At 41.7% G+C, this 24,780-nt stretch overlaps 1 protein-coding gene across 5 annotated transcripts in view; it reads left to right on the top strand.

Moving 5' to 3' along the window:
- Positions 1 to 24,780, top strand: part of MTUS1 (microtubule associated scaffold protein 1) — a 203,572-nt gene that overhangs the window by 78,148 nt on the left and 100,644 nt on the right. For 4 of the 5 annotated variants that reach the window (XM_070459996.1, XM_070459997.1, XM_070459995.1 and 1 more), the window contains exons 2-3: positions 4,270 to 6,479; positions 12,351 to 12,546. In XM_070459996.1, coding sequence (XP_070316097.1) covers positions 4,386 to 6,479; positions 12,351 to 12,546 — 2,290 coding nt within the window. In that variant the 5' untranslated portion in view covers positions 4,270 to 4,385. Of the gene's footprint in view, positions 1 to 4,269; positions 6,480 to 12,350; positions 12,547 to 23,268; positions 23,324 to 24,780 lie in introns of those variants that run through there. The other variant, XM_070459998.1, reaches the window with a different exon arrangement.

Genomic DNA, 24,780 nt, shown 5'->3' with positions numbered 1-24,780 from the left:
GAAGGGGATGAAACTGGCCACAATACAACAAGGCGAACTTTTACGTTTTTTTTTTTTTTTTAACAAAATTCCTGAGGAAAAGCTGGTCAACTCTCTCCTGCCCAGGACTATAGCTCTGTAGTGATAATGCCTTGAAGCTGTTTTTTTCTTTAGTGAATGTTGAGGTTAATCTTCCAGCTAATCCTGAAGCTGATAAGATTACTGCAGAATTCACATCTCTGTACCTCTAATTCTTTACTCTTATCTACTCTTATCTAGGAAATTGATTTCATACCAAAATTTTCCTAAAGTATTTCTTCTGAATCCATTTCTTTGTGGCTTCTTTTTTAGGGAGGTGGGGTGGGTTTTTTTTTTTTTTTTGCCTCGAAGGATCTTAGTTCCTCCACCAGGAATTGAACCCAGAACCATAGCAGTCCTAACCACTGTATGGCCAGGGAACTCCCTGTGGTATTTATGTGTTTATTTTTTGATAGCTTTGTTCACTGAGTTTGAGATTTTTTTTTCTTGTATCTGTGAATTCAAGCAATCATCAACCAGGTGTGCTGAACAGTCATGTGAGAATTGATGGGTTCTTTATTTTCCTAATAGTCTTGGTAATCTACTGACTTAATCTAAAAAATTTAATCTTACCTTTAGTGGAATTTCACAACTGTTAGAAATATTTTCGTATCACAGTAACACGAGAAAATTTTTGGGAGACAATGCTGAGCAAAACGCACAAGCTTTAAAAGAAACCTCAGGTTATATATGCATATTAATATGTATGTTATTAATAATCTGCCTTTTTTTTTAAATTAATGATTTGACAGACTATATCAAGAGCCTTAAAAAGTTTTATCGTTTGACTCAGTGATGCTGTTGTTTTCAGGAAGTTTTTCCAAAGGAAGCCATAACAGGTAGTCAAAGATTACAAAAATAGTTCAGTTCAGTCTCTCAGTTGTGTCTGGCTCTTTGCAACCCCATGGACTGCAGCACACCCAGCCTCTCTGTCCATCACCTACTCCCGGAGTTTACTCAAATTCACGTCCATTGAGTCATGATGCCATCCAAACTCATGTTCATTGAGATGGTGATGCCTTCCAACCATCTCATCTTCTGTCATCCCCTTCTCCTGTCTTCAGTCTTTCCTAGCATCAGGGTCTTTTCAAGTGAGTCAGCTCTTCGCATCAGGTGGCCAAAGTATTGGAGTTTCAGCTTCAACATTCAGTCCTTCCAATGAACACCCAGGACTGATCTCCTTTAGGATGGACTGGTTAGATCTCCTTGCAGTCCAAGGGACTCTCAAGAGTCTTCTCCAACACTACAGTTCAAAAGCATCAATTCTTCGGTGCTCAGCTTTCTTCACAGTCCAACTCTCACATCCATACATGACCACTGGAAAAACCATAGCCTTGACTAGTCAGACCTTTGCTGACAGAGTAATGTCTCTGCTTTTTAATAAGCTATCTAGATTGGTCATAAAAACTTTTCTTCCAGGGATCATGCGTCTTTTAATTTCATGGCTGCAATCACCATCTGCAGTGATTTTGGAGCCCAGAAAAATAAAGTCAGCCACTGTTTCCACTGTTTCTCATCAATTCATGGCAAACAGATGGGGAAACAGTGACAAACAGTGGAAACAGCAAAAATATTTAGTCCAGTGCTATTTATAAGTAAATAATATTTAATAATAAAACTAGAAACAACCTAAACAGACAATGACATGTAACTCGTGTTGTCAATTAGGGCTTCCCTGGTGGCTCAGTGGTGAAGAATCTGCCTGCCAGTGCAGGAGATGCAGGTTCAGTCCCTGGATCTGGAAGATCCCCTGGAGAAGGAAGCGGCTACCCACGCCAGTATTCTCGCCTAGGAAATCCCATGGAAAGAGAAACCCGCCGGGGCTACAGTCCATGGGGTCGGACACGACTTAGTGACCAAACAACAACGACGTGGTGTAAATTATCCTTTGTACATTTATTTTAGAAATAATTTGAGATGTTTTGACATGCAAACTATTTTCTTTATTCTTTTGCAATTTTTAAATCATATTTTATATACTTTGGAAGAGGGAGCTCAGGAAGTAAAAGCTCCATCAGAACTTTACACAACCAATATTACTATTAAAACACTACTACTAACAATCTCTTTCCTATGAATCTAGTTGACTTTAATGAATTTGTTTATACAGACAAATAGCATCTATGATTTGTGTTCAATTCTTCTGTTAGTAGCACTCCCATCTGCTTATACCAGGGTTTCTTAAATGAGTATTTGCCTTCATGGAAGCATAAAAGTGTACCTTATTTAGTGCTTTGTGAAATCACTGCCCCCCCCTTCCCCCCCCACAGCTAAAATATGAATACACGGACTTCCCTTTTCATTTAGCTTGAACCTGTTTTATACTTGAGGATTAAAAATGTTAATTTGTGTTTCATAAAATCTTTTATTAGGGTGCTGCCCCCAAATCTATTATTTCAGTAATTTCTAACTAAGGAGCTACAGTGGGAAAAAAAAGACATTTATGTTTTTCATTAGTATATAAAATTCTATTTTCTATAGAATTCTATTTCTATTTCTGTTAGTATATGAGTTATATAGCACTTATTTTGAGATCAGAGTCTCTTGGTTGCATGTGTTGGTATGCATGCACATGCGTGCTATTGAGATAAACATTGAGGCCTTTCTTCGTGCCCCCAGTAAAGGCCGGTTTCAGCATTCATGGCTGGAAACACAGAGCACTGTTAGTGAAGATACTGTCGTTTCAGTTCTTCCCTTGTTCCTATTGTCCTGGTTGTATTTAGGTCACTGAAGTATGTTTGAATACAGAGGAAAGATTGAAAGTTAGAAAAATGAGATCTACTCTTAATTTATAATTTTCTAGGTTACAGAATGTCATTGTTTTCCCCTGATGGATATTTTATTTCTTCAGAACAGCACCATGATATCCAATTGACAGTACCTAGATGAGCAAGTCAGTTCAAACAAATGTATATCTGTGTGACTTATTTGTAGTCTTAGCTTAAATATTTGGGCCTTTCTTAAGCACTTCAGTTTAACCAAAAGCGTGATAAGGTTTTAGTTATTTACAAAATCCTTGAATTTGAAAGCTTTCCTGGGTCATTTTTAATAATTTTTTTAAGTGTACAATTGAATTGTTTTAGTGTATTTAGAGCCCTTTGTGGGCATCACCACAGTCTTAATGTTTGTAGCATTTTCATTACTTTCAAAAAGAAACAGGCCAGTTAGCAGCCACTCCTCATTCTCTTCCCTCCTGCCCCTTCTTAGCCCTAGAAAACCACTCATCTGCTTTCTATAGATTTGCCTATTCCGGACATGTCATGGAAATAGGGTCACATCATATGTAGTCTTTTATGACTGGCTTCTTATACTTTGTAATTTTTGCTTATACTATTATTTTTAATATTTTAAGTCAACGTTGATTCCATGTTGTAGCATGTACCAATCAATACTCCATTCCTTTCTCTTGCTGAAAAATATATTTCTTTGCCTGGATATATAACATTTTGTTATCTGTTTACCAGTTAGTAGACCTGTGGCTTGCTTTCACTTTAGGGCTATTGTGAATAATGTTTCTATTACAAATCATGTTCTTTTGTGTATAAATTTTTGGACATAAGTTTTTCTTTTTAATGGATATGCCAGAGTAGATTTGCTATGACATACAGTAAACTCAGTTTAACATTTTTTGGTACTTCCAATAGAGTACCACTTTAAGTATGAAGAGTAATGGCTTTTGTTTTCAATTTTGAAGTGCAGTATGTTTGAGATACACAGTGAAAACAGGGGGAAAGAAAATGCTGACGCCATCAGTCTTCATCTATATTCAGCTTTTTTTTTGCTGTGCCTGCCTAGTCTATCTGGTAATCACCCTCCAAGGAGACAGTAGGGGACCCTTCTGAAAGTGAAAAGGGCATTCTTTCTAATTATGTTGGGACAATAAGCATAAATTGGTACCATCCTAGGCAAATTAGAACCAGTGGGCAACTCTGTCAACCAAAAAGAAAGAATACCTGTTGTCAGATTTGGCATCCTTCTCTACTGCGATGAGTTAGGGAGGGCACAGTTTTAACAGCATCTTGCTGTTTTGCCCATTTCCTCAAATGAAAAAGTGTGTTTGAAAAGAGGTTGAGTCTGTAGCTAATATCTTAATTACCTATGTCCTTAGTTGTAGGTTCTAATTGTAAAAATAAGGCAGTTGAAATTAATCAAGTAATGACTTGTTGATTTTTCTAATGTTCACTTGAGTGTGAAACATTTTATTTCTTCCAGGAAACAACAAACCATTTCAACTGTGCTGAAAAACCGAAGACAAATTTTCCTTCCCTCTCATTTGAAAGGAGTTAAAAAAGAAAGAAAACGGCAGAGGTTTAAAGTTAATACTCAGGATGAATGATGATAATTCAGATGGCAAGACAGAAGATGAACTGCAATCCTTATTTATCTGTGATAAAAATGGAAACACATATGCATGCAACCAAAAATCACCATCTACCCAAAACGCTTCAACCAATAATGTGAGTTGGCATTTGGCCAGCCCAGATGGCATGGTGGTTGATTATGAAACTGGCTCTGATGTGGACATTGGCGAAAAAATTTCTTTAACCCCTCAGTGTGTTGAAGTACATGATCACCAAACATCTTCAAGTAATTTAATCAGGCAGGAGGCGTTAGAGGTGCACATGGATTCCACGTGTCCATCTTTTGCACATGTTGTAAATACAGCAGAACCTAAACATTTGCATAGTAGTTGTCATTCCCTAGGATCATTGAACCAGAGTGTTGAGACATCTCTAACTTTTGTATGGAAAACTAACAATGATGATTTGAACTGTACAGACAATCCTACTGCCTTGCTGCTCAACCAGACTTTTGACATAAAAGTGGATAATGTTAACTGTACCTTCTTAACACATGATACCACTGGAAAAAGTCAGTCTTTGCCTACCACTGCAAGCCTGCAGTCAACCAACACGAGAAGTATAAATACATCTTTATCCTGTTCCATTCTTCCACCTCCCCATTCTGATAAGATACATGTGAGAGAAACAAGTTGTGATCGAGAGAGCTTTGAAAATTCTCAAGCTGTGGCATCACAGGCCCAGGACACAGCTTACACAGTGTTTTCTGACATGGTGATGCAAATTGATGTTGTTGTTCCAGAGACTGAAAATCAGTGTCACCATTCTTCGGAAAAGGATGCCAGTGAGTACCCAGATGGAGCACAGCGGAGACGAGGCAGAGAAAAGGAGACACAAGCTCTAACACAAGTTTCTGATGGCATGGATGTTCCCAGTGGGTCTGTGTTACAAGAGTTCTTTTGTTCATCTAAAGATGAACCAAATAGGGAGACACATTCACAGAGCTCATATGGGCAAAAGGAAATGGGCCAAAACGTTAGAGAAACAGTGTCCAATTGTCCTATAGATGATGAATGCCTTTTACTGGTGCCAGCTGTTAGTAAAAGCAAAACCCAAGTGCTGGGCCCAAAACACCAAGTCACTGTGACTAAAGACACACCAACTGCCTCCAATGAAAAGCATTTGGGAACCCAAAATTGTACCATAGAACTGATACCAAATAGCCCGCCAGGACAAAAGGAAGCATCACTACTTGAGCTGACTTGGAATGCAGATGATATGGTCATCAGTACAAATAACAGAATTTGCATGTCCACGCCAATCCTTGAACCGATGAACACAACGTTTTCTGTCTCACCTGTTGAAGGCGTGGAGAAATGTAGCAAATTGCAGACAAGTAATCGAGAGCTCCAATGTTTACCAAATCTGAAGGCGGCACCAATGATTGTGTCAAAACTTAACCTAGGAAAATCAACAACCAAAGCAAATAACCCCCTAGGCAGCAAAGTTAGAAAAACCAAAATTATAAGTTACCCAAGACCAAACTTCAAGAACGTTAAAGCAAAAGTTGTATCCAGACCCGTGTTGCAGCCAAAGGACCCTGCTCTATCAAAGGCTGCACCCAGACCTCAGTTAACTGGTGCCTCATCTCCCTCGTCAGTGTCTTCCTCAAGACAGTCAACAGGTTTAAGCAAAACAGCAACATATGACTTGAATGCAGACCCCAAAGCAGAAATTCCAATTAACAAGACGCATAAGCAGCAATTTAATAAACTCATTACGAGCCAGGCTGTGCATGTTACAACTCATTCTAAAAATGCTTCACACAAGAAGCATCCAAGAACAACATCTGCCATGAAATCGAATCAGGAAGATGTTGACAAAGCAAGTTCTTCCAATCCAGCATGTGAGACTGGATCCGTGGCTGCGGTTTTTCAGATCAAAGATGAGCTCCCTGTGAAAATGGAAAGCACAGAACGCTTGGAAGTGCCCTATACTTCCAACATCGATAGGATTAGCCCTGAAAAGAAGGGTGAAGAAGAAAGTGGGACATCAGTGGCAAAACAGGAGCTAAAAAAGGAAATCCTGAACGAGACCTCTGACTTTGGTTCTCTGTTTTTGGTAAGTGAAATTTCTGCCTGCTTCAGGAAATGGTGGTTAAAACAGCGGGATGGATTAGCAATTATTTCCCCTTTAATAGTGAATAATATTGCTGAACTCTGCGTGCAGATTTGCTTTCAGGTATTGCAGTATTATTCATTAATTCTTAGTACATTTTAGGGTATTCATTGGTTATATGCATATTGGAAAAAAATCTCAATTTCAGTACTTTATATTGAGCATCAATATTCCTTTTAATAGTAAGCTGAAAGGACAAGTTACTTTAATGTTTTCGTGTAATTAGTTGTTTGAAGTTAGATATCTGATTGCATTTTACATTTATTAAAAAAAAAAACAAAACATTTTTTATGAACTTTGAGCTGTATCGGACCATAGTTGAGAAATGTCTCAGCAGTGCTGGTAAACAGTGTTAAGATGAAAATAGTTCCTAGGTTCCTCTGAGGAAGCCACTCCGGGCAGGGAGCCCCCTCTGGTGAACAGGAGGATTCCGGATGCTGCCTCTGATCAGCTAATGTGACTTGGGCCGAGCAGTATTTTGAGACACAGAGATGAAAGGATTGGGCTAGTAGCTGTCCGAGGTCTCCTGCTGTCCTAACATATTGGTCCCTGGTACTAAAATAAAACCCACTGTATTTCATATGGTGAAAAGGCAACATTTTTTTTACGGTACTTGGCAGATATTTGGGTGTTCCATTTAAACAGGAATTCACATGCAGTTCAAGGATTATTTTTCATTAAGCATGTGTATATATATTTATTTTAAACTTTTAATTTTTTATTGGAGTATAGCTGGTTAACAATGTTGTGATAGTTTCAGGTGGACAGCAAAGGGAATCAGCCATAGACATTAATCTTGTATGTAATTTTTGCCTAGGGCATGAAGAAACTTTCTGAGTTTTAGAAACATTTCACAGGCTAGTCTTGGGCTCTGTGTGTTTGTCCTCAGTCCTGTTTTTGGAAATGGGGACTGGCATGCGTTTTCAGCCCTTGTAGGGCTTTTCTCGGGCTTCTGTCCTATGGGTCAAGAGTGGACGTGGGTGCCAGGTGCCAGGGAAGGAAGGCAGCTGTGAGTCATCTGTGTGAAGGACTCCCGTCTGAAGGAATGAAACATGTATGGTTTGAAGTTTTGAAAGGCTGTTGTAAGTGTTTTCAGGGCTCCCCTACTGGCTCAGATGGAAAAGCATCCGCATGCCAACACAGGAGGCCACAGGTTTGATCCCTGGGTCGGGAGGATCCCCTGGAGGAGGGTACTGCAACCCACTCCAGTGTTCTTGCCTGGAGAATCCCATGGACAGAGAAGCCTGGTGTGCTGCAGTCCATGGGGTCACAAAGAATCAGACACAACTGACAATTTCACTTTTCAGGGTACATCAGGAATTCTTAGGTCCTGTTGGAGATAGTCTTGAGGTAGGTCAGCTTAGAGATGCTTTAACTTTTATAATAAATCTTTTCAGAAAGAATGGCACACCACAGTGATGCCTGAACTACTGAGATTGTCCATGATTTCAAAACTCAGGTGTTTATTTTTAACTTCTTTTGAAGTCAAACTTGGGAAACTCATTGTATACAATTTTTAATTTGATACTTTGTTAAATTAAATGATAAGCTGTGTTTATGCTAAGAAACATTCTTAGTTTGGTATTTCTAGATACATATACATGAAAACAATAGAATTATTCCTCCTTGATTTACGGGGGACTTTTTAATTGTGCATTGATCACCAACTGCCTCCCAAATCCTAGCATAAAGTTTCTTTAAATAACACTTGCTTTGACTATAAGTTGGTTGTGTAATTTTGAAATGAAAAGCCTTTCTGATCTGTGCATCATGTAAGTCAGCATTTTATTTCCCACGTGCAGAATGAAATCCTGTTTTTCAGGCTGATGATGTGATATAGAAATAAGGTGATTAAAAAAAAAAGGTGATAGAATCATCAGGTTCAAATGGATCCCAATGTATCTTGGAGAAGAAGCACTTTTCATCTTAGAAATCTTGCTGTAGGATTTCATTATTTTTAGCACTGACACTTTTACTGACAAATATTCCAAACTCATTTTCCCCCGCATGGTAATGTGTTATGAGCAGTTCTCTCCAATATCCCTACTCACTGCTTACACGTATCCGTGTGTCACAGGGCAAGGGCTTGCCAAACGGCCACTGACCACAGCTTTGTACTTACTATAGAGCTGACTGAACGAGCCTTTGCTTCTTGTTGTAGGCAAACCCCTGTGTTTCTTGGTCACTTCAGCAGTACTCAAAGATTTTGGATCTGCCCTGGGTTCCTGCTGAGACACTGCTGGAGGGATATGCGTTTTCTCTGAGCTCTGTTGGTCTTGAGTGGAGTTAGTCCTTGAGTTTACCGAATCCTTAGGTTGCCTACAACTTCACAGCTGTTTGAGTGAGTGTCAGTCACTCAGTCATGTCTGACTCTGTGACCCCACGGGCTGTAGCCCACCAGGCTTCTCTGTCCATGGGATTCTCCAGGCAAGAATACCAGAGTGGGTAGTCATTCCCTTCTCCAGGAGATCTTCCCGACCCAGGGATTGGACCTGGTACTCTTGCCTTGCAGGCGTATTCTTTACCATCTCAGCCACAAGGGAAGCTGGTCAGGGCTTATCTGAAACTTCAGAAAAGTTCTGTGTCAGTAGGAACTTGATTTTAATTTGATGCATTTGAGTGTAGTTATGCATTACAGAGGTTTTGTGTTGGTGATACTGTGTTTGATGAAAGGAATGAGGAATTACCTAAAAGCAAGGAAACAGATGTTTCTTCAGTGACTGCTCTGGGCGAAACCCTCTGCTGTAGGCTCTTACATAAATTATGTCTTTTAATTTTCCAGAATGTTCAGGTGCTTTATACATTATCATTTACTCTTTCCAGTAACAACAGGCAAGTTCATAGCTACAGTTGAAAGATTCATAGCTGCTGCTAAGTCGCGTCAGTCGTGTCCGACTCTGTGCTGTGCGACCCCATAGACGGCAGCCCACCAGGCTCCACCTTCCCTGGGATTCTCCAGGCAAGAACACTGGAGTGGGTTGCCATTTCCTTCTCCAATGCATGAAAGTCAAAAGTGAAAGTGAAGTCGCTGGGTCGTGTCCGACTCTTCGCGACCCCATGGACTGCAGCCTACCAGGCTCCTCCGTCCATGGGATTTTCCAGGCAAGAGTACTGGAGTGGGGTGCCAGTGCTTTCTCTGAAAGATTCATAGAGGTTACTTAAAACACACACACAGCTGGTAAGTTGTAAAACCTGAGATTCAAACTCAGGTCTCCTGACCTGAATCCTGGTCTTTTCTGCTCCACACACTGGGCTTTCAAAATTTCAAGGAATGTTGGCTCTAAAAGGCAGAGCAAATCTGATTTGTTAAAGATTTACTTACAAAGTAAGTAAATTAGATTAGATGTTTGATTTGTAAATTTGATTAGAAGTTTGGGTTACTTTTTTAACGTTTTTCTCTGGGGGTTGCCTTACCAGTTTCACAATGGTGGGAGAAGATTTTTTGTCCTTTGCTCGCTTTTCTTGGCTAATTTTACATTGCTTTCCAGTGTTCTCTTAGTGTATTGCCCTATTTAAGTTAGTTTTTAATTCACATAGTGGATGTTATCAGCATGGGCTTTATATCTCTCTGTGGGAAATTATCTACTTCTGACTTAGTAAGCAAAGAAAGAAGGGTCCTGCTGGGGAGAAGGCAGTGCAGAGGTTCAGAGCACCAATTTTGGACATAGACATGGTTTTGCATGGTAGTTCCATCCAGTCATTGGCAAAGTGGCATCAGGCATGTTACTTAGTCTCTGTGAGGCTCAATTTTTCTTTATGTAATGGGAGAATATAAACCATGGCTTACAATGTTGAAATTTGTTCTTGGAAACCTCAGGCTCTCACTTCCTACATGTAGAGTGAGAACATTTATTGGGTGCCCACTGTGTGCTTTAGGGGGCTTCCCAAGTGACTCAGTGGTAAAAGAATCTGCCTGCCAGTGCAGGAGACATGGGTTTGATCCCTGGGTTGGGAAGATCCCTGGAGAAGGGAATGGCAACCCACTCCAGCATTCTTGCTGGGAAAATCTTATGGACAGAGGAGCCTGGTGGGCTACAGTGGTTGCAACGAGTTGGACATAACTGAGTGGCCAACACACACTGTGTGCTGTTTATGGTGGTGATTGTTGGGATAGAGAGATGGGAAGACCCAGCCCCTGGCCAAGCCTAGAGTCTAGTGCAGCGGGTAGTAGAATGTAAACAAAAATGGGCTGTCAGGTCCTCAGTTGGGGGTGTGTATGGACTGCTGTGTTGGTGGCGGTGATGGGGAGAGAGATCCAGGAAGGAAGGCTTCTAGTGGGGAGAGCACATGGATCACCAGCTGAAACTTAAAGATTGAGGATGAGTTGGAAGGGTGGAAGGAGTAACATGTACAAAGATGAAGGCGCATTGTCACGCGGGGTTTGCAGGGTAATGAGGATGTCTGGAGCTGGGAATGCAGAACCATGGGCAGTAAGGGACCAGTGAAGAGGAGGGCAGGAACGCCACAACCCAGAGGCCGTTTTCAGAAGAGCTGACTTTATCTAGGAGACGGAGGGAAGCCTCCTGGCCCAGTTTTGACTTTAGAAGAGATGGCCTGAGCAGTGGAGTGGGAGACGATTTGGAGGCGGGGGAGACCAGAACTTGGTTCCAGGCATCCCAGAAATGGGGAGCCTATGCTTAGGCAGACTGACAGGGGCTACATCTGTCAGCATTATGGCATTTAACATCAAAACTAAGATGTTTCCAGAATATATATTCATTTGAAATAAAGATAAATCCGTTGCATGTTAATACAACATTTTAAAAACTAGCCACATTTTCCAAAACAAAAATACTGAATAAGGAGACTGTCACTGTTCTATATTTTTGTAAATTTAATGTCTGACTTAAATGAAGGTGGTTGGGTTATGCCTCTGTCTGCTGTGTTCTGTGTGTGTGGTTGGACCAGTGATACAGAAACATACAGAAGTTAAGAAAAGAGACTTCTAGAGATAGCTTTCACTGTGTAAGTCGGGTATCTGGGCACGTGGTGGTGAATATGAGAAGAGCTAAGTTTTGAGATGGGTGGGTAAAATTCACCTGATTTTTAGAAACTGCTTCATGTTCTTTGACTGTGAAATGGAGTATGGTGAAGGCATCCCTGAAGGGTTATTAGGATCATGAATTGATATGTACATTTTGAACTTACTTTTCATTTTAAAAGGGCTGTATGTTGATTAGTAAAAACAACAATAATATAATTATTGTCAACATTACTGGGTCAAGGCACCTGAAGTATGCTAAGTGAGGCAGATGAAGAAAGAAATTAAAAATGTGGGGAACTTGGGAGAGAGTGCTGACTTGGACATGAGGACTTGGTGGTGATTGAAAGAGTGGGCCAGGTCATCTGGGGAGAGTATATGGTGAGAAAGGTTCCAGGGCCAAGTTTAGGGCCCTTGTGATGACCAGCATTTAAAGGCAGAGAAGAACAGAACCCAGAGAAGGAATAACCAGACGGACAGAAGGGAAACCAGGAAAGAGCTCTGTGGGAGAAACCAATGAAAGTGGCATCATGGGTGTTGGAGACCGCAGAGAGGAAATCTAGGAAAAGGACTGAAAGCTGCAGCTTGAATTTAACCTGTGGCACCAGTCACCTTGGGCACAGTTTCCCTGAAGGGACCCAAGGCAGATCATGCTGAGTCAAAGAGTGAACTATCAAGAGTTGAAATGTCTTCACAGTAAAAATGAAAAATATCCATCAGGCATATCTGTTTAGACAGAAATTGTTTCTTTCCCATACCTACCGCCACAGGAAGTGGTGGTGTGGAAGTGGAAGTCATGACCTGGACTGACGTCTTCCCTCGTCTTCCCACAGGATTCCGCTTCCAAACCTGCAGGCGTCTCAGGTGGGAAGCCAGCTACACCCAGCTCCTCCATTCTGAGGAAAACTCCTGGTCTGAAAGCCAAAGTGGGGCCTTCTGTTTCCTGTTTGTGGCGGAATAGCGACAGCAGAAATCTTGCCTCTGATCGGGCCGTGTCTCCCCAGAGGATCAGGCGTGTGTCCAGTTCTGGTAAGAGTCAAATAATTCAGCTGTGCTTTAGAGCAGCTCATAAATTATTCAAATTTAAATTGGTCCCATCAGGAAGCAGAGACAGGTTTTGGTTCTAGAACTCTAGTGCATTGTGTCACTAAACCATTTAGTCTTTTGTGGTCCAGCATCTTGCACAGGGAAGGTAGAAAAAAGTAGTCCAAGACACAGCTCTGATCTTTGAGCAACACTGAAGGCTGGTTGGGGAGAGAGATATGTATAAACCGACATAAAAGCTGTCCAGAAGCAGGCATGTCTCCATAAACAAGCAGGCCCTGGTCATACAGGAATCATTTCACTTTCAGATGTTTTACAGATAGTTAAGTGCTTAATAATACTTGTGTGATATACTCCTTTCATCATGTGCCCTCATCAAAAGTGAAGAGACTAGTGTTTTTCTTGAATTTTACTGAAAGGTGTATTATAAAATTTTTAAGGAGGAATGTCCCTGGTGGTCCAGTGGCTGAGACTTCACGCTCCCAATGCAGGGGGCCGGGGTTTGATCCCTGGTCAGGGAACTAGATTCCACATGCCACAACTAAGACCCGATGCAGTCAAATAAATATGTTAAAAATCTTCAGGGATATGAAGGTGACTACAGAGTTACATTTTTCTAATACAAATGTTTGTGTTGGTTTGCATATTAGAAGTAGTGAAGGCAGATTTATAAAATTTGAGAGCTTCCAGAGTAGCTCTTAAATGTCTTCCTAGTTTGGCTGAGGTTAGCATTTCTCTGTGTTACAAAATCAGAACAGGAAGTGGGGAAGGCAGCCCCTTTCACAGGGACTAAGACAAGAAGCCTGCTGGCCATTCCAGTTGACTGAGAGCACTCTGCAGGAGCCACCGCTCATTTTAGCAGGTACAGCACTGAGCAAATGAAAGGCATGTCAGATAGATTTAGAAATGAGTTCCCTTATAAAAATAGTGACTGCTGTTGAATGGTCTAGGGGAGAAGGTGCCTCAAAGTTTCTGTGTCCTCAGACATGAGAACATTCTGCAGAAACTTAACAAAACCAGTGAAATCCCCAGGGATCGCTTTACCTGTCTACACCTTAATATTTTGAGGTTTTATTTTCCAATCCTATTATGAAGCTGTTATGTGAGAAGCTTATATAACATGCAGACAGGTTGTAAGGGTGATTTATTTCGGTCCAGGCCCAAATAAATCAGGGCTTGTGCATCCAGATCTTGAGGGTTGTTGTGAGGAGCAAACCCAGGAGGGGGAGGAAGGGGGTTTTGCATGCATTTCCATTTCTATCCCCAGGGGAACTCTGGGAGAACAACAGTAAGAGGTGCTGAAGATGTTGGGAGAAGCAATAAACCTTACTCTGGACGTTACCACAGTCTGGGGAGTCGGGCAGAAGTGAGATCAAAGCTTTGGTCCTTACTGCTGCTGCCGTCCAAGGCGCACGGATTTGAAGATGGGAAGCCCCTTTCCTGCTCAGGCATCAGGGGCCCCTGTGGCCTGGCGGCCGGGCCTGTTGCGGGGAGCGCTACCTTACGGCAAGGCCGTGGCTCCAGGGAGCTGCCTGAGCTAGTCTTGTACCTTCCCCCGGCTTCTGTGAAGTGAGAGGCTGCGAGACTGTCAGGCTTTTGCAGTCCTCATCTTTCTAGGGACAGTTTGGAGCTCACCTGATTTTCTGAGCAGTGGCTGTTCATAGTGTAATTCTAGCACATGGTGCTTAAATCCCAGAAAACCTGAAGCACACGCATTTCTACAAATTAGGCCAGTACCTAGAATATATTGTAAAAGATGAGATTCTTTTATATAGGTGATCCCACCACGGAGTGACATATTTTTGAAGTCCCTTTACTGTATGCTACAGAGTGCCATGCCTTAAAGAGAGAAAAGTAGGTCTGCCTAGTCTTCATGAAAAGACAGGAAATTTCTTGAGCTTTTATTAACCTGTGTACATAAGCTTAATAACTAAGTTATGCATTCAGAGTTTTCAATCCAAGTTAAAAACTCAATTAGGCAAAAACTGAATCTCTTACTTGGTAATTTTCCATATATAAATGCGAAAAAAAAAAAATGACTGTAGTCAGAAATTTTGTGGGTTTGCATTTGAGTTGAACAGTTGGAAGATTAACTTGGTGATGCTATGTTTAAAATGTGTTTATTTTTTAATAAAATTAATAGCAACTATAACTTGTTTGCACGCTCACAGTAAATTGAGAGTTGTTTGTCGTGGAGAACAGGAAACTTAATCATCACAGAGTTAGAACAGAAAATCAAGACGCAAAAACAATATGCCTTTGGATCATTGAGAGCATGTTGCCATTTACTGTACAATGAAGTGTTTGTGTCTTCGAAAATTGAAACCAAATGGACATCCTCTGTGCTCATACAAAGTTACTCTCCTGAAAGGTAACCAGCAAGAGTGTTCCAGCCCACTTGGGGTTTTCAATAAATCCTTTCAGAGAACTAAGTAGAAAACCAGACCTGGAGCTGTGAAATAGCTATTTTCTTGAAGCTATAAAATGAGTATGAGGAAGACTTGTGATTAAACCCAGTGGAACTTTTCCATTTCGCTTGTCAAAACTTGGGAATTGTAACATAGAGCATGAGAACTGCAGTTAACTCTGCTATGTATTAATATATAGAAAAGTTGTTAAGAGAATAAATCCTGAGAGTAAATCTCCTAACAAGGAAAAAAGTTTTTTAATTGTATCTATATGAGATGATGTTAACTAAACTTATTGCGGTAATCACAATCCATGTAAGTCAGACTATTATGCTGCATACCTTAGACTTATACGGTGGTGTGTGTCAATAATATCTCATTAAAACTAGAAATAAAAGAGTAACTTAAATCTGAAAGTTTATGTGAAACAAGATTAGTGATTATAACAAACCATATGCAAGTTATCTTTGCTTCTTTGGAGTATTTATGTGTTTTAACCACTCAAATAAGATGACATAAGCAAGGAAAAATATTTCTAATAATAATCATAATGCCAATAGTAGCAGCTCACACTTGTTAACATGCTTAGCAGGTTCCAGGTTTTGTCTTTATCGTCTCACCTATAAATTCCTTTACTCCTCACAATAGGTCTGCGAGGCTTATCTGTATTTTACAGAAGAAACCATCCCACTGAGGTTGAATCATTTGTCCAGGTTGTGCAGCTAGAAAGTCACACTGACCAGTAACAGGGCTCAGAGTCCTTGCTCTTCACCTTCACGTTATCAATCTAAAGAAGCACTTTCAAATTAACCGTGAGTTTTGGAAAAATTCTTAGGCTCAGCTGAATACATTAGAAACTGGCATGTCTCTTGTCTTCACAGTCTGTACCAATTTACTGTGATGTAAATGGTTTTATGTGGGCATTGCAGATTAATGCTGTTGAATAAAACAACTGCTTAGGAAATACCTCGAGATTCTGAGTGCCTTCAGAAACTGCCTGCTACCCTCTTTCAGAGGTAATACCAATTCTTGCCAGGTTTTAGATTATAAATGTGTGTGTTCCTTCATACCCACTTGTAATTGCCCTGCAGGGGTCAGCCTGAGGTAGGCAGGATGACAGAAATAAAGCAGGGTATGCCCCTGCCGTGGGGCGCCTTTAAAACTGCCCGGCGAGGGTGAGAGCGTGCTCCTACAGCAACCGCAGAACAACTCAAAGGGATCTGTAAGCGGTGGGCGGTGTGCAGAAGGCCCTGAAGTGCTTTAGGATCTGGAGGATAAGACGGATGTTCAGGGACCCGTCTGATCATACCAGAGTCTGCAGAAAGGCCTCGTGAAGGAAGTGGTTCTCTTTCTCCAGAAGAAAACTAAAGACCATTTCAAAAGGGGTAAACCCTTGTGTTCGTTCATCTAATGTGCGTTAGTAAAATAAATTCCTTTCAGACCCGGAGTACATCCCAAACCTGTCGTGACTTGCCTACCCTTCTCGGTTTCCTTTCTTTCCCACTCAGCTGTTTTTGTAAACTGGCTTCTTGTTGATTTAGTGCTAGAGTGATTTTTAAAATTGTTTCAGTTTACTTCTGTACTGTTGCGGCCTTTTCAAGGCAACAGTTTGAGAGAGATAGCAATCAAAATTACGAGGAAAGTAGTCACGCTTGCAGAAGTACTAAAAGCCAGAAAAGATCATCTCATAACCATTCTAAAAGCAAACTTGAATATGTTGCTTATAGAGATGTTGTTTATCTGTATGTAGTTAAACCACTCACTCGCTCACATTTTAAAGAATGTATCTCAAGGTTTTTCTCCATAAAAAAATAATAATAGTGGTTTTTCTCCATAAAGAAATAATAATAGTAGTTGTTCTCCATAAAAAAAAAAATAATAGTAGTAGTAAGGTGTTTTGAGTGCTAACTGTTCTAAGCTTTTAAATGTATAATTTAGATTATAATTTCTAAATGTGTAATTTAATTTTCACAACTCATGATGTATACATCCTATGATTATTCCCATCCTGCAAATAAGGATTTTGAGATTTGGAAAGTTTAAGCCGTTTGCCTGAATTGACATGGCTAATAATTGGTGGAGACAGGAAACAGGCCTGGGAGTCCCCAGGTCCGTGCTCCTGCCCCTGGTACACATAGGCATTCAATAAGCCTCTGAGTGCCTGCTTGTGCTGGAAACTCCTCTAAGCATCGGGCATGAAGAGGTGCACGGAAGAGGCAAATCTTTGCCTTTGTGGAGCTTAAATTCTAGTCAGAAAGCCAAGCAGTGGATAAAATGTTGTGTGTGTAAAATGATAACGGCTAAGGAGGGAATCAGAGCAGGTTAGGGAGTCAGGTCTTTAAATAAGGTGACATATTTGAGCAGACACCTGGGGGAGGAGGAGGGAAATATCTGGTTATCAGCTGGAGACAACACAAGTGAGAAGATCAAGGCAGTGGGGGTCGGGTCTGAGAACCAGGCGGCTGTCCTGGGGTGTGTGTGTGTGTGTGTGTGTGTGTGTGTGTGTGTGTGTGAGTGTGTGAGTGTGTGAGTGAGTGTGAGTATGAGGAACTGGAGATGAGGCCAGCCAAGGAGGGCCTTGCAGACACCTCAGAGACAGTGTCTTCTCTCTTCTTTAGTCACATCATCACTGTGAATTCTTGATCTTTCCACACCATTCTCACTTGGCAAGTAATTCTGGGGATGATTGCTTCACGCAGTGACTCACACACCATGCAGTCTGTCTTATTTGTCCATTCAAGAAATGTTTGGCATGCCTGCTCTGTGCTGGGCAGTCTGCTAGATTTGGAGCATATAAACATGACTTATGTGCCCTATTGATGAACTCCCTAGTTGGAGGGTGAGGTGGGAAGGGGTTATGGAAAATTGTTTGAATGCCACCTCTTCCTTCTTCACACCCCAGCTGAACTGCCCTGGTTTCTGTGATAACCTGCATTTATTGCACTGGGCTATAATTATTTTCTTCCATCTCTGTGTCACCCATAAGGATACAGTCCAGATTCTAGTTATTTTTATCCTTTCCAGCCCACAGCACAGTGCACCTATTGCACAACAGGTGTTCAAATGTTATCTGGCTTGACCTGCGTGGAAACTTGTATGAGGTACCATGTGTCCACCACTGATTTAGCCAGAGGGAAGACTGGAGAAGGGTGGTGACATTGAGCTGGCCTTGGAATGTGCCCCTGGGCTGGTTTCCAGGCATGGGAGGCTGCCGGCATTCCCAGGGGTGCAAATGTAGCTTTATGAGAGACTTGGGGTGTTTGGGGAACATAAAAGACAGGGGTTAGCCTGCTTTGAGCAGGCCGTGTGTTGGGGTAAGTGATGAGTGAGCCCCAAGAAAGGTCAAGGCAGATCAGTCCTAATAGTTCAGGCAGACTTGTAAGAATCACCCTGGTATTTGGGAGTAGAGAGCAGAGTGAAAATAATAAAAATGTTTTTGCAGGAAGAGGGTCTGGTAAGCCCCACTGGCGGTGAATGATCCAAGTGTCTGCCCAGCTTTCTTGTCTGTGGCCTTGGGGTGAAATAGGGACTAGAGCAGCCAGAAGAGGCTGTCAGAAAGGACATGACAGGAGACTTTCCTGGTGGTCTGGGGGTTGAGATTCCATGCTTCCACTGGAGGGCTGCAGGTTCGATCCCTGGCTGTGGTATGGCCAGAAAAAAGAGAGAGAATAATGGGTTAGTTTGGAGGCATGTTGAACTTGAAGAGGCTAAAGACTGAGAAGGCACCTGGAAGGGCTGTGTGTGTGTGTGTGTGTGTTTGAGGTTTAAGACATTAAAAAATGTAAGGAGGGTGGAGAAGCTGTAGGGAAAGAGCTGCTACAGAGATGAAGGACAGGATGAGTGGCAGCCGGGCAGGGGGAGCATCGTGTGTCCAGGGCACAGGCAGGTTCGTCTCTGAAACAGAGCCGGAGATGCAGGATGTGCAGATACAGATCCACTTAGAGAGTAAAAGGTCGAGGGGTTAAGAGTGGACATTCAGAGCCCTAGCTGTGGAGAATGGGTAGCTTCGTCTTTCAGATTTTCTGTCCCATTTTTGTGAGGGCAGGTGATTTCTTTCAGGGGAGCTTGTGCAGATTTTATTGATTGGTTTATTTTTGTAGGCTTAGAAAGGGTAGCAGATTGAGAGAGTGTTCCGTTCTGAGTCCCTGTGACCTCAGTGTTGAAAGTATAGCTCTGCTTGCGGACCTTGGTTTTCAATGAGCCAGGAGGCTCCCTACTGTGGCCTCGGCTCTAATTAGGAATTCTCTTGTGAGTAATGGTGAGATCACTCATGACCAGGGCAGTACATTTGCTGATGAACACGTGAAGACCCTTGTTCATCTTTGTGGTGCCTGGAAAGCCACACAACATTTCCATGCCTTTGACTTACTACACCCTTAGTTATGGGGCGTGTGTTCCAGGCCCGTGACTCAGGAAGTTATTTTGGTTTAATCTCCACCTGAAGCAGCAGGCATCTTGTGAACATACTTGCAGGAACAGGTACTGACAGTATCACCATAAACACTATGCTTCTGTGTAATTGGAGTCATCATGAGAACCTTGTTTGTGGGATGTTTTTTTTTCTCTGTCAAACCACTGCCCTCTTAAGACTTGCTGTTTTGGTTGTGACTTACGTGTACTTCCTTGACTTTATCTTTTGAGCTTACTCTTAGTTAAGTTGCTCAGTTGTGTCCGACTCTGCAACCCCATAGACTGCAGCATGCCAGGCTTCCCTGTTCATCACCAACTCCAGGAGCTTGCACAAACTCATGGCCATAGAGTAGGTGATGACATCCAACCATCTCATCCTTTGTTGTCCCCTCCTCCTCCTGCCTTCAATTTTTCCCAGCATCAGGGTCTTTTCCAATGAGTCAGTTTTTCCTATCAGGTGGCCAAAGTATTGGAGCTTCAGCTTCAGCATCAGTCCTTCCAATGAATATTCAGGACTGATTTCCTTTAGGATTGACTGGTTTGATCTCCTTGCAGCCCAAGGGACTCTCAAGAGTCTTCTCCAACACCACAGTTCAAAAGCATCAATTCTTCAGCCCTCAGCTTTCTTTATAGTCCAACGCTCACATCCATACATGACTACTGGAAAAACCATAGCTTTGACTAGACAGACCTTTGTAGGCAAAGTAATGTCTCTACTTTTTAATATGCTAAGTTTGTCATAGCTTTTCTTCCAAGGAGCAAGTGTCTTTTACTTTCATGGCTGCAGTCCCCATCTGCAGTGATTTTGCAGCCCAAGAAAATAGTCTGTCCCTCTTTCCATTGTTTCCTCATCTATTTGGCATGAAGTGATGGGACTGGATGCCATGATCTTTGTTTTTTGAAAGTTGAGTTTTAAGCCAACTTTTTCACTTTCATCAAGAGGTTTTTTAGTTCTTCTTCTCTTTCTACCATAAGGATGGTGTTTCCTGCATATATGAGGTTATTGATATTTCTTCTGGCTATCTTGATCCCAGCTTGTGCTTCATCCAGTCCAGCAGTTCACATGATATACTCTGCATTTAAGTTAAATAATAGGCTGACAATATACAGCCTTGACATACTCCTTTCCCAATTTGGAACCAGTCCATTGTTTCATGTCTGGTTCTAACTGTTGCTTCTTGACCTTGATACAGATTTCTCAGGAGGCAGGTCAGGTGGTCTGGTATTCCCATCTCTTTAAGAATTTTCTAGTTTGTTGTGATCCGCACAGTCAAAGGCTTTGGCATAGTCAATAAAGCAGAAATAGATGTTTTTCTGGAACTCTCTTGCTTTTTCGATGATCCAGCAGATGTTGGCAATTTGATCTCTGGTTCCACTGCCTTTTGTAACTCCAGCTTGAACTTCTGGAAGTTCTCAGTTCAGGTACTGTTGAAGCCTAGCTTGGAGAACTTTGAGCATTACTTTGCTAGCATGTAAGATGAGTGCAATTGTGTGGGTAGTTTGAGCATTCTTTGGCATTGCCTTTCTTTGGGATTGGAATGAAAACTGACCTTTTCCAGTCCTGTGGCCCCTGCTGAGTTTTCCAAATTTGTTGCAATATTGAGTGCAGCACTTATACAGTATCATCTTTCAGGATTTGAAATAGTTCAGATGGAATTCCATCACCTCCACTAGCTTTGTTTGTAGTGATGCTTCCCAAGGCCCACTTGACTTCGTATTCCAGGATGTCTGGCTCTAGATGAATGATCAAACCATCGTGGTTGTCTGGGTCATGATCTTTTTTGTACAGTTCTTCTGTGTATTCTTGCCACCTCTTCTTAATATCTTCTGCTTCTATTAGGTCCATACCATTTCTGTCTTTTATTGTGCCCATCTTTGCACAAAATGTTCCTTTGGTATCTCTTATTTTCTTGAAGAGATCTCTAGTCTCTCTCATTCTATTGTTTTCCTCTATCTCTTTGCATTGATCACTTAGAAAGGCTTTCTTATTATCTCTCCTTGCTATTCTTTGGATTGCTGCATTCAGATGGATATATCTTTCTTTTTCTCGTTTGCCTTTTGCTTCTCTTCTTTTCCCAGCTATTTGTAAGGCCTCCTCAGACAGCTATTTTGCCTTTTTGCATTTCTTTTTTGGGGGTATGGTTTTGATCACATCCTCCTGTACAGTGTCACGAAGCTCTGTCCATAGTCCTTCAGGCACTCTGTCTATCAGATCTAATCCCTTGAATCTATTTGTCACTTCCACTGTATAATCATAAGGGATTCAATTTAGGTCATACCTGAATGGTCTACTCTTGAATTAAAGTAAATAGGGGTGGTTGTACAGAGGACAGTTTCTTTTACCCTACTAGTATAATATTGCCTTAGCTAATTCAAGAATGTGGAATACTAAAGTCATATTTTACAATATATAAATGTAGAATGCTTCTGAAATTCTGGATTTTGGTAGGCAGTTTGTGGCTTAGATGGTAAAGAATCTGCCTGCAATACAGGAGACCCAGGTTCGATCCCTGGGTTCGGAAGATCCCCTGTAGAAGGAAATGGCTACCCACTCCAGTATGCTTGCCTGGAGAATTCCATGGACAGAGAAGCCTGACAGTCTACAGTCCATGGGGTCACAAATACTCAGACAGACTGAATGACTCACACTTGCACTTTACTTGTTCCCTTGGCAGAGAGTTTGAAAGTATACACTGTGCAATTCCTCCATGAGGAATCGTGGAATGGGTAAGACGTGATTCTTGGGCTCAAGGTATCAGGATGGGGCAATGGCGATTCACCCTTCATCACATCTATCCTTATAGTACTATTAAAAAAAGAGAGAGAGCTCTAGGGATTTCAGAAGGGTATAACTTTACAAATACCAAGTGTGTTGAAATTCTTTCTTGGAGTAATAATATAGGTAATTCTCTAATATAATGGAGGTATACTTTTACATACATAAGAGTCTTGGGTTAGTGTTGAGGCTCTCTGCTTTTTAGTTTTTGCCACTGAAATCCCAGAATTAAAAATAAGAAGGATGTATTTGAATTCAAGCATTTTTTTACTACTTGGCTGGTATACTAGGAAGTATAAATAAATGGGAAGCTAGGGTTCAGAGTATCGAATGTAAAGGTTGTGGGCAGTCAGTACAGAATGTGTGGACCAATTGAGAAGGGCAGGTAAGTAATTAGAGTGCAGTGCATTGGTGTTTAGTGAAAGTCGCTCAGTCTGACTTTTTGCGATCCCATGGACTATACAGTCCTTGGAATTCTCCAAGCCAGGATACTGGAGTGGGTAGCCTTTCCCTTCTGCCCCTTCTCCAGGAGATCTTCCCAACCCAAGAATCGAACCCAGGTCTCCCGCATTGCGGGTGGATTCTTTACCAGCTGAGCCACAGGGGAAGCCCAAGAATACTGGAGTGGGTAGCCTATCCCTTCTCCAGCGGATCTTCCTGACCCAGGAATCGAACCCGGGGCTCCTGCGTTACAGGAGGATTCTTTACCAACTGAGCTATCAGGGAAGCATTGGTGTTTAAGCAGTCAGCAAAGATAAGGGGTTTGGACAGAGCCCAGGTCTGTCAAGGTCAAGAAAGGAACGTGGCGGGCATTGTCCCAAGCAAGGTAAACCTTACTCTGCCCCAGTGTGTCATGAATTTGACCAGTTATTAATGCTTTGAATATCACATCGGGTTTCCAGTGCCCGCTTCCCAGCAGGCTATTTAAGAAGTACATAGCCCTTTAGAAGTGGGAAGGAAGTGTACGTGTTGGTTGCTTGGTCGTGTTCCATTCTTTGTGACCGTGTGGACTGTAGTCCACCAGTCACCTCTCTCCATGGAATTCTCCAGGCAAGAATACTGAAGTGGGTTGCCGTTTCCTTCTCCAGGGCATCTTCCCTACAGAGGAATTGAACCCGGGTCTCTTGCATGGCAGGCAGATTCTTTAATGTCCGAACCACCAGGGAAAGTGGGTAATAGCCCCCAAACCTAACAGTCAGTAGGCACTTACTTGATTGAAATTCTTTTTCATTTTAAAAGGTGTGGTGCCTATTTTGGTGGACTTTTGAAGTTTTTATATATTCTGTTTAAGAAATGACTTTAAATGACTGTGTTGTAGCCTAAATGTGTTGTGATTTGTTTCTTCAGACTTCTTTGAACCTCACATTGTTTCCAGTGTTTTTCAGTAGGTTAAACAACTCTACACTAAAGGCCTTTGTATATTAGTGCTTAAGCTGGTCAGATAAATTACTTAGATACATTCCTTTAGGTGGAATCAGAGGGTGTGGGCATTTGTAAGACTTTTGATACAGGTTGCAAGTTGCCTTTTAGAAACAACATGCATGTCTGTGCTCCTACTCTGACTATGTAAGGGTTTATCCCAGCACCCTAGCCAATATATGTTTTTAAATTTTCTTTAATTGAAGTATAGTTGCTATACAATATTATGTAAGTTACAGGTGTATAATGATTCATAATTCTTAAAGGTTATACTCCATTTATAGTTATTACAAAATATTGGCTATATTCCCCTCATTGACAATCTTGCCAGATGTTGACTCTTTAGGAAAGTAAAATATCTTATTTTAATTGGCATATGCTTGGCACTCAAATATTTGTCATATGAATGTAGATACAAGGGGCAAAGTGCTCAGAAATTGAAGTAAATACAAGGTCGAAATGCACCCTCTGTGAAGTTACATTCTGGTAGGAGAGACAGGGCCTTCATAAGTAAAATATAAAGGATGTTTGACAACGTCCAGTACTAAAGAGAGGACAAATACTAATGTGGAATAGGGGGAATGTGAAATGTTGGGGTTTGTGGGGCTGGGAGAGAGAGGGACAGAGAGCGTGGGTGGGGGATGGAGCCGTGGCTTTTATGTGACGGCCTGGGGACCCAGGTAGGTGAACATCTGGAAGAAAAGCATACCCTAAAATTTTAGATCCTTGATCCACCTCAGAACCAGTCAGTCTTGTCAGGCAATAGCACACTTTGAGTGCTTTAGATCCATCAGACCTTCCCAGACTGCACAGTTCAATTCAGTTCAGTTGCTCAGTCATGTCTGATACTTCGTGACACCATGGACTGCAGCAGGCCAGGCTACCCTGTCCATCACCAACTCCCAGGGCTTACCTGTGAGAGGAAACAGCCAGTGGGGAGGCCCTGAGGCGGTGTTTAACAGTTCCAGGAGTAGCAAGGAATGAGATAAGGAAGCGAGCTAGGAGATGAAGTTTGACAGGTGGTAGAGAGCCAGATCACATAGTCTTGAAAATCATGAGGACTTCGGCTTTTAACCTCAGTGACTGTGATTTTTTAAAATTTCATTTTATATTGGAGTGTAGCTGATTAACAATGTTGTGATAGCTTCAGGTGGACCACAAGGAGACACAGCCACACATACACGGGTATGCATTCTCCCCCAAACT

This window comes from Odocoileus virginianus, chromosome 32 (assembly GCF_023699985.2).
Source record: "Odocoileus virginianus isolate 20LAN1187 ecotype Illinois chromosome 32, Ovbor_1.2, whole genome shotgun sequence".
Classification (NCBI taxonomy): Eukaryota; Metazoa; Chordata; class Mammalia; order Artiodactyla; family Cervidae; genus Odocoileus; species Odocoileus virginianus.
This window is presented reverse-complemented; position numbering and strand designations above follow the sequence as displayed.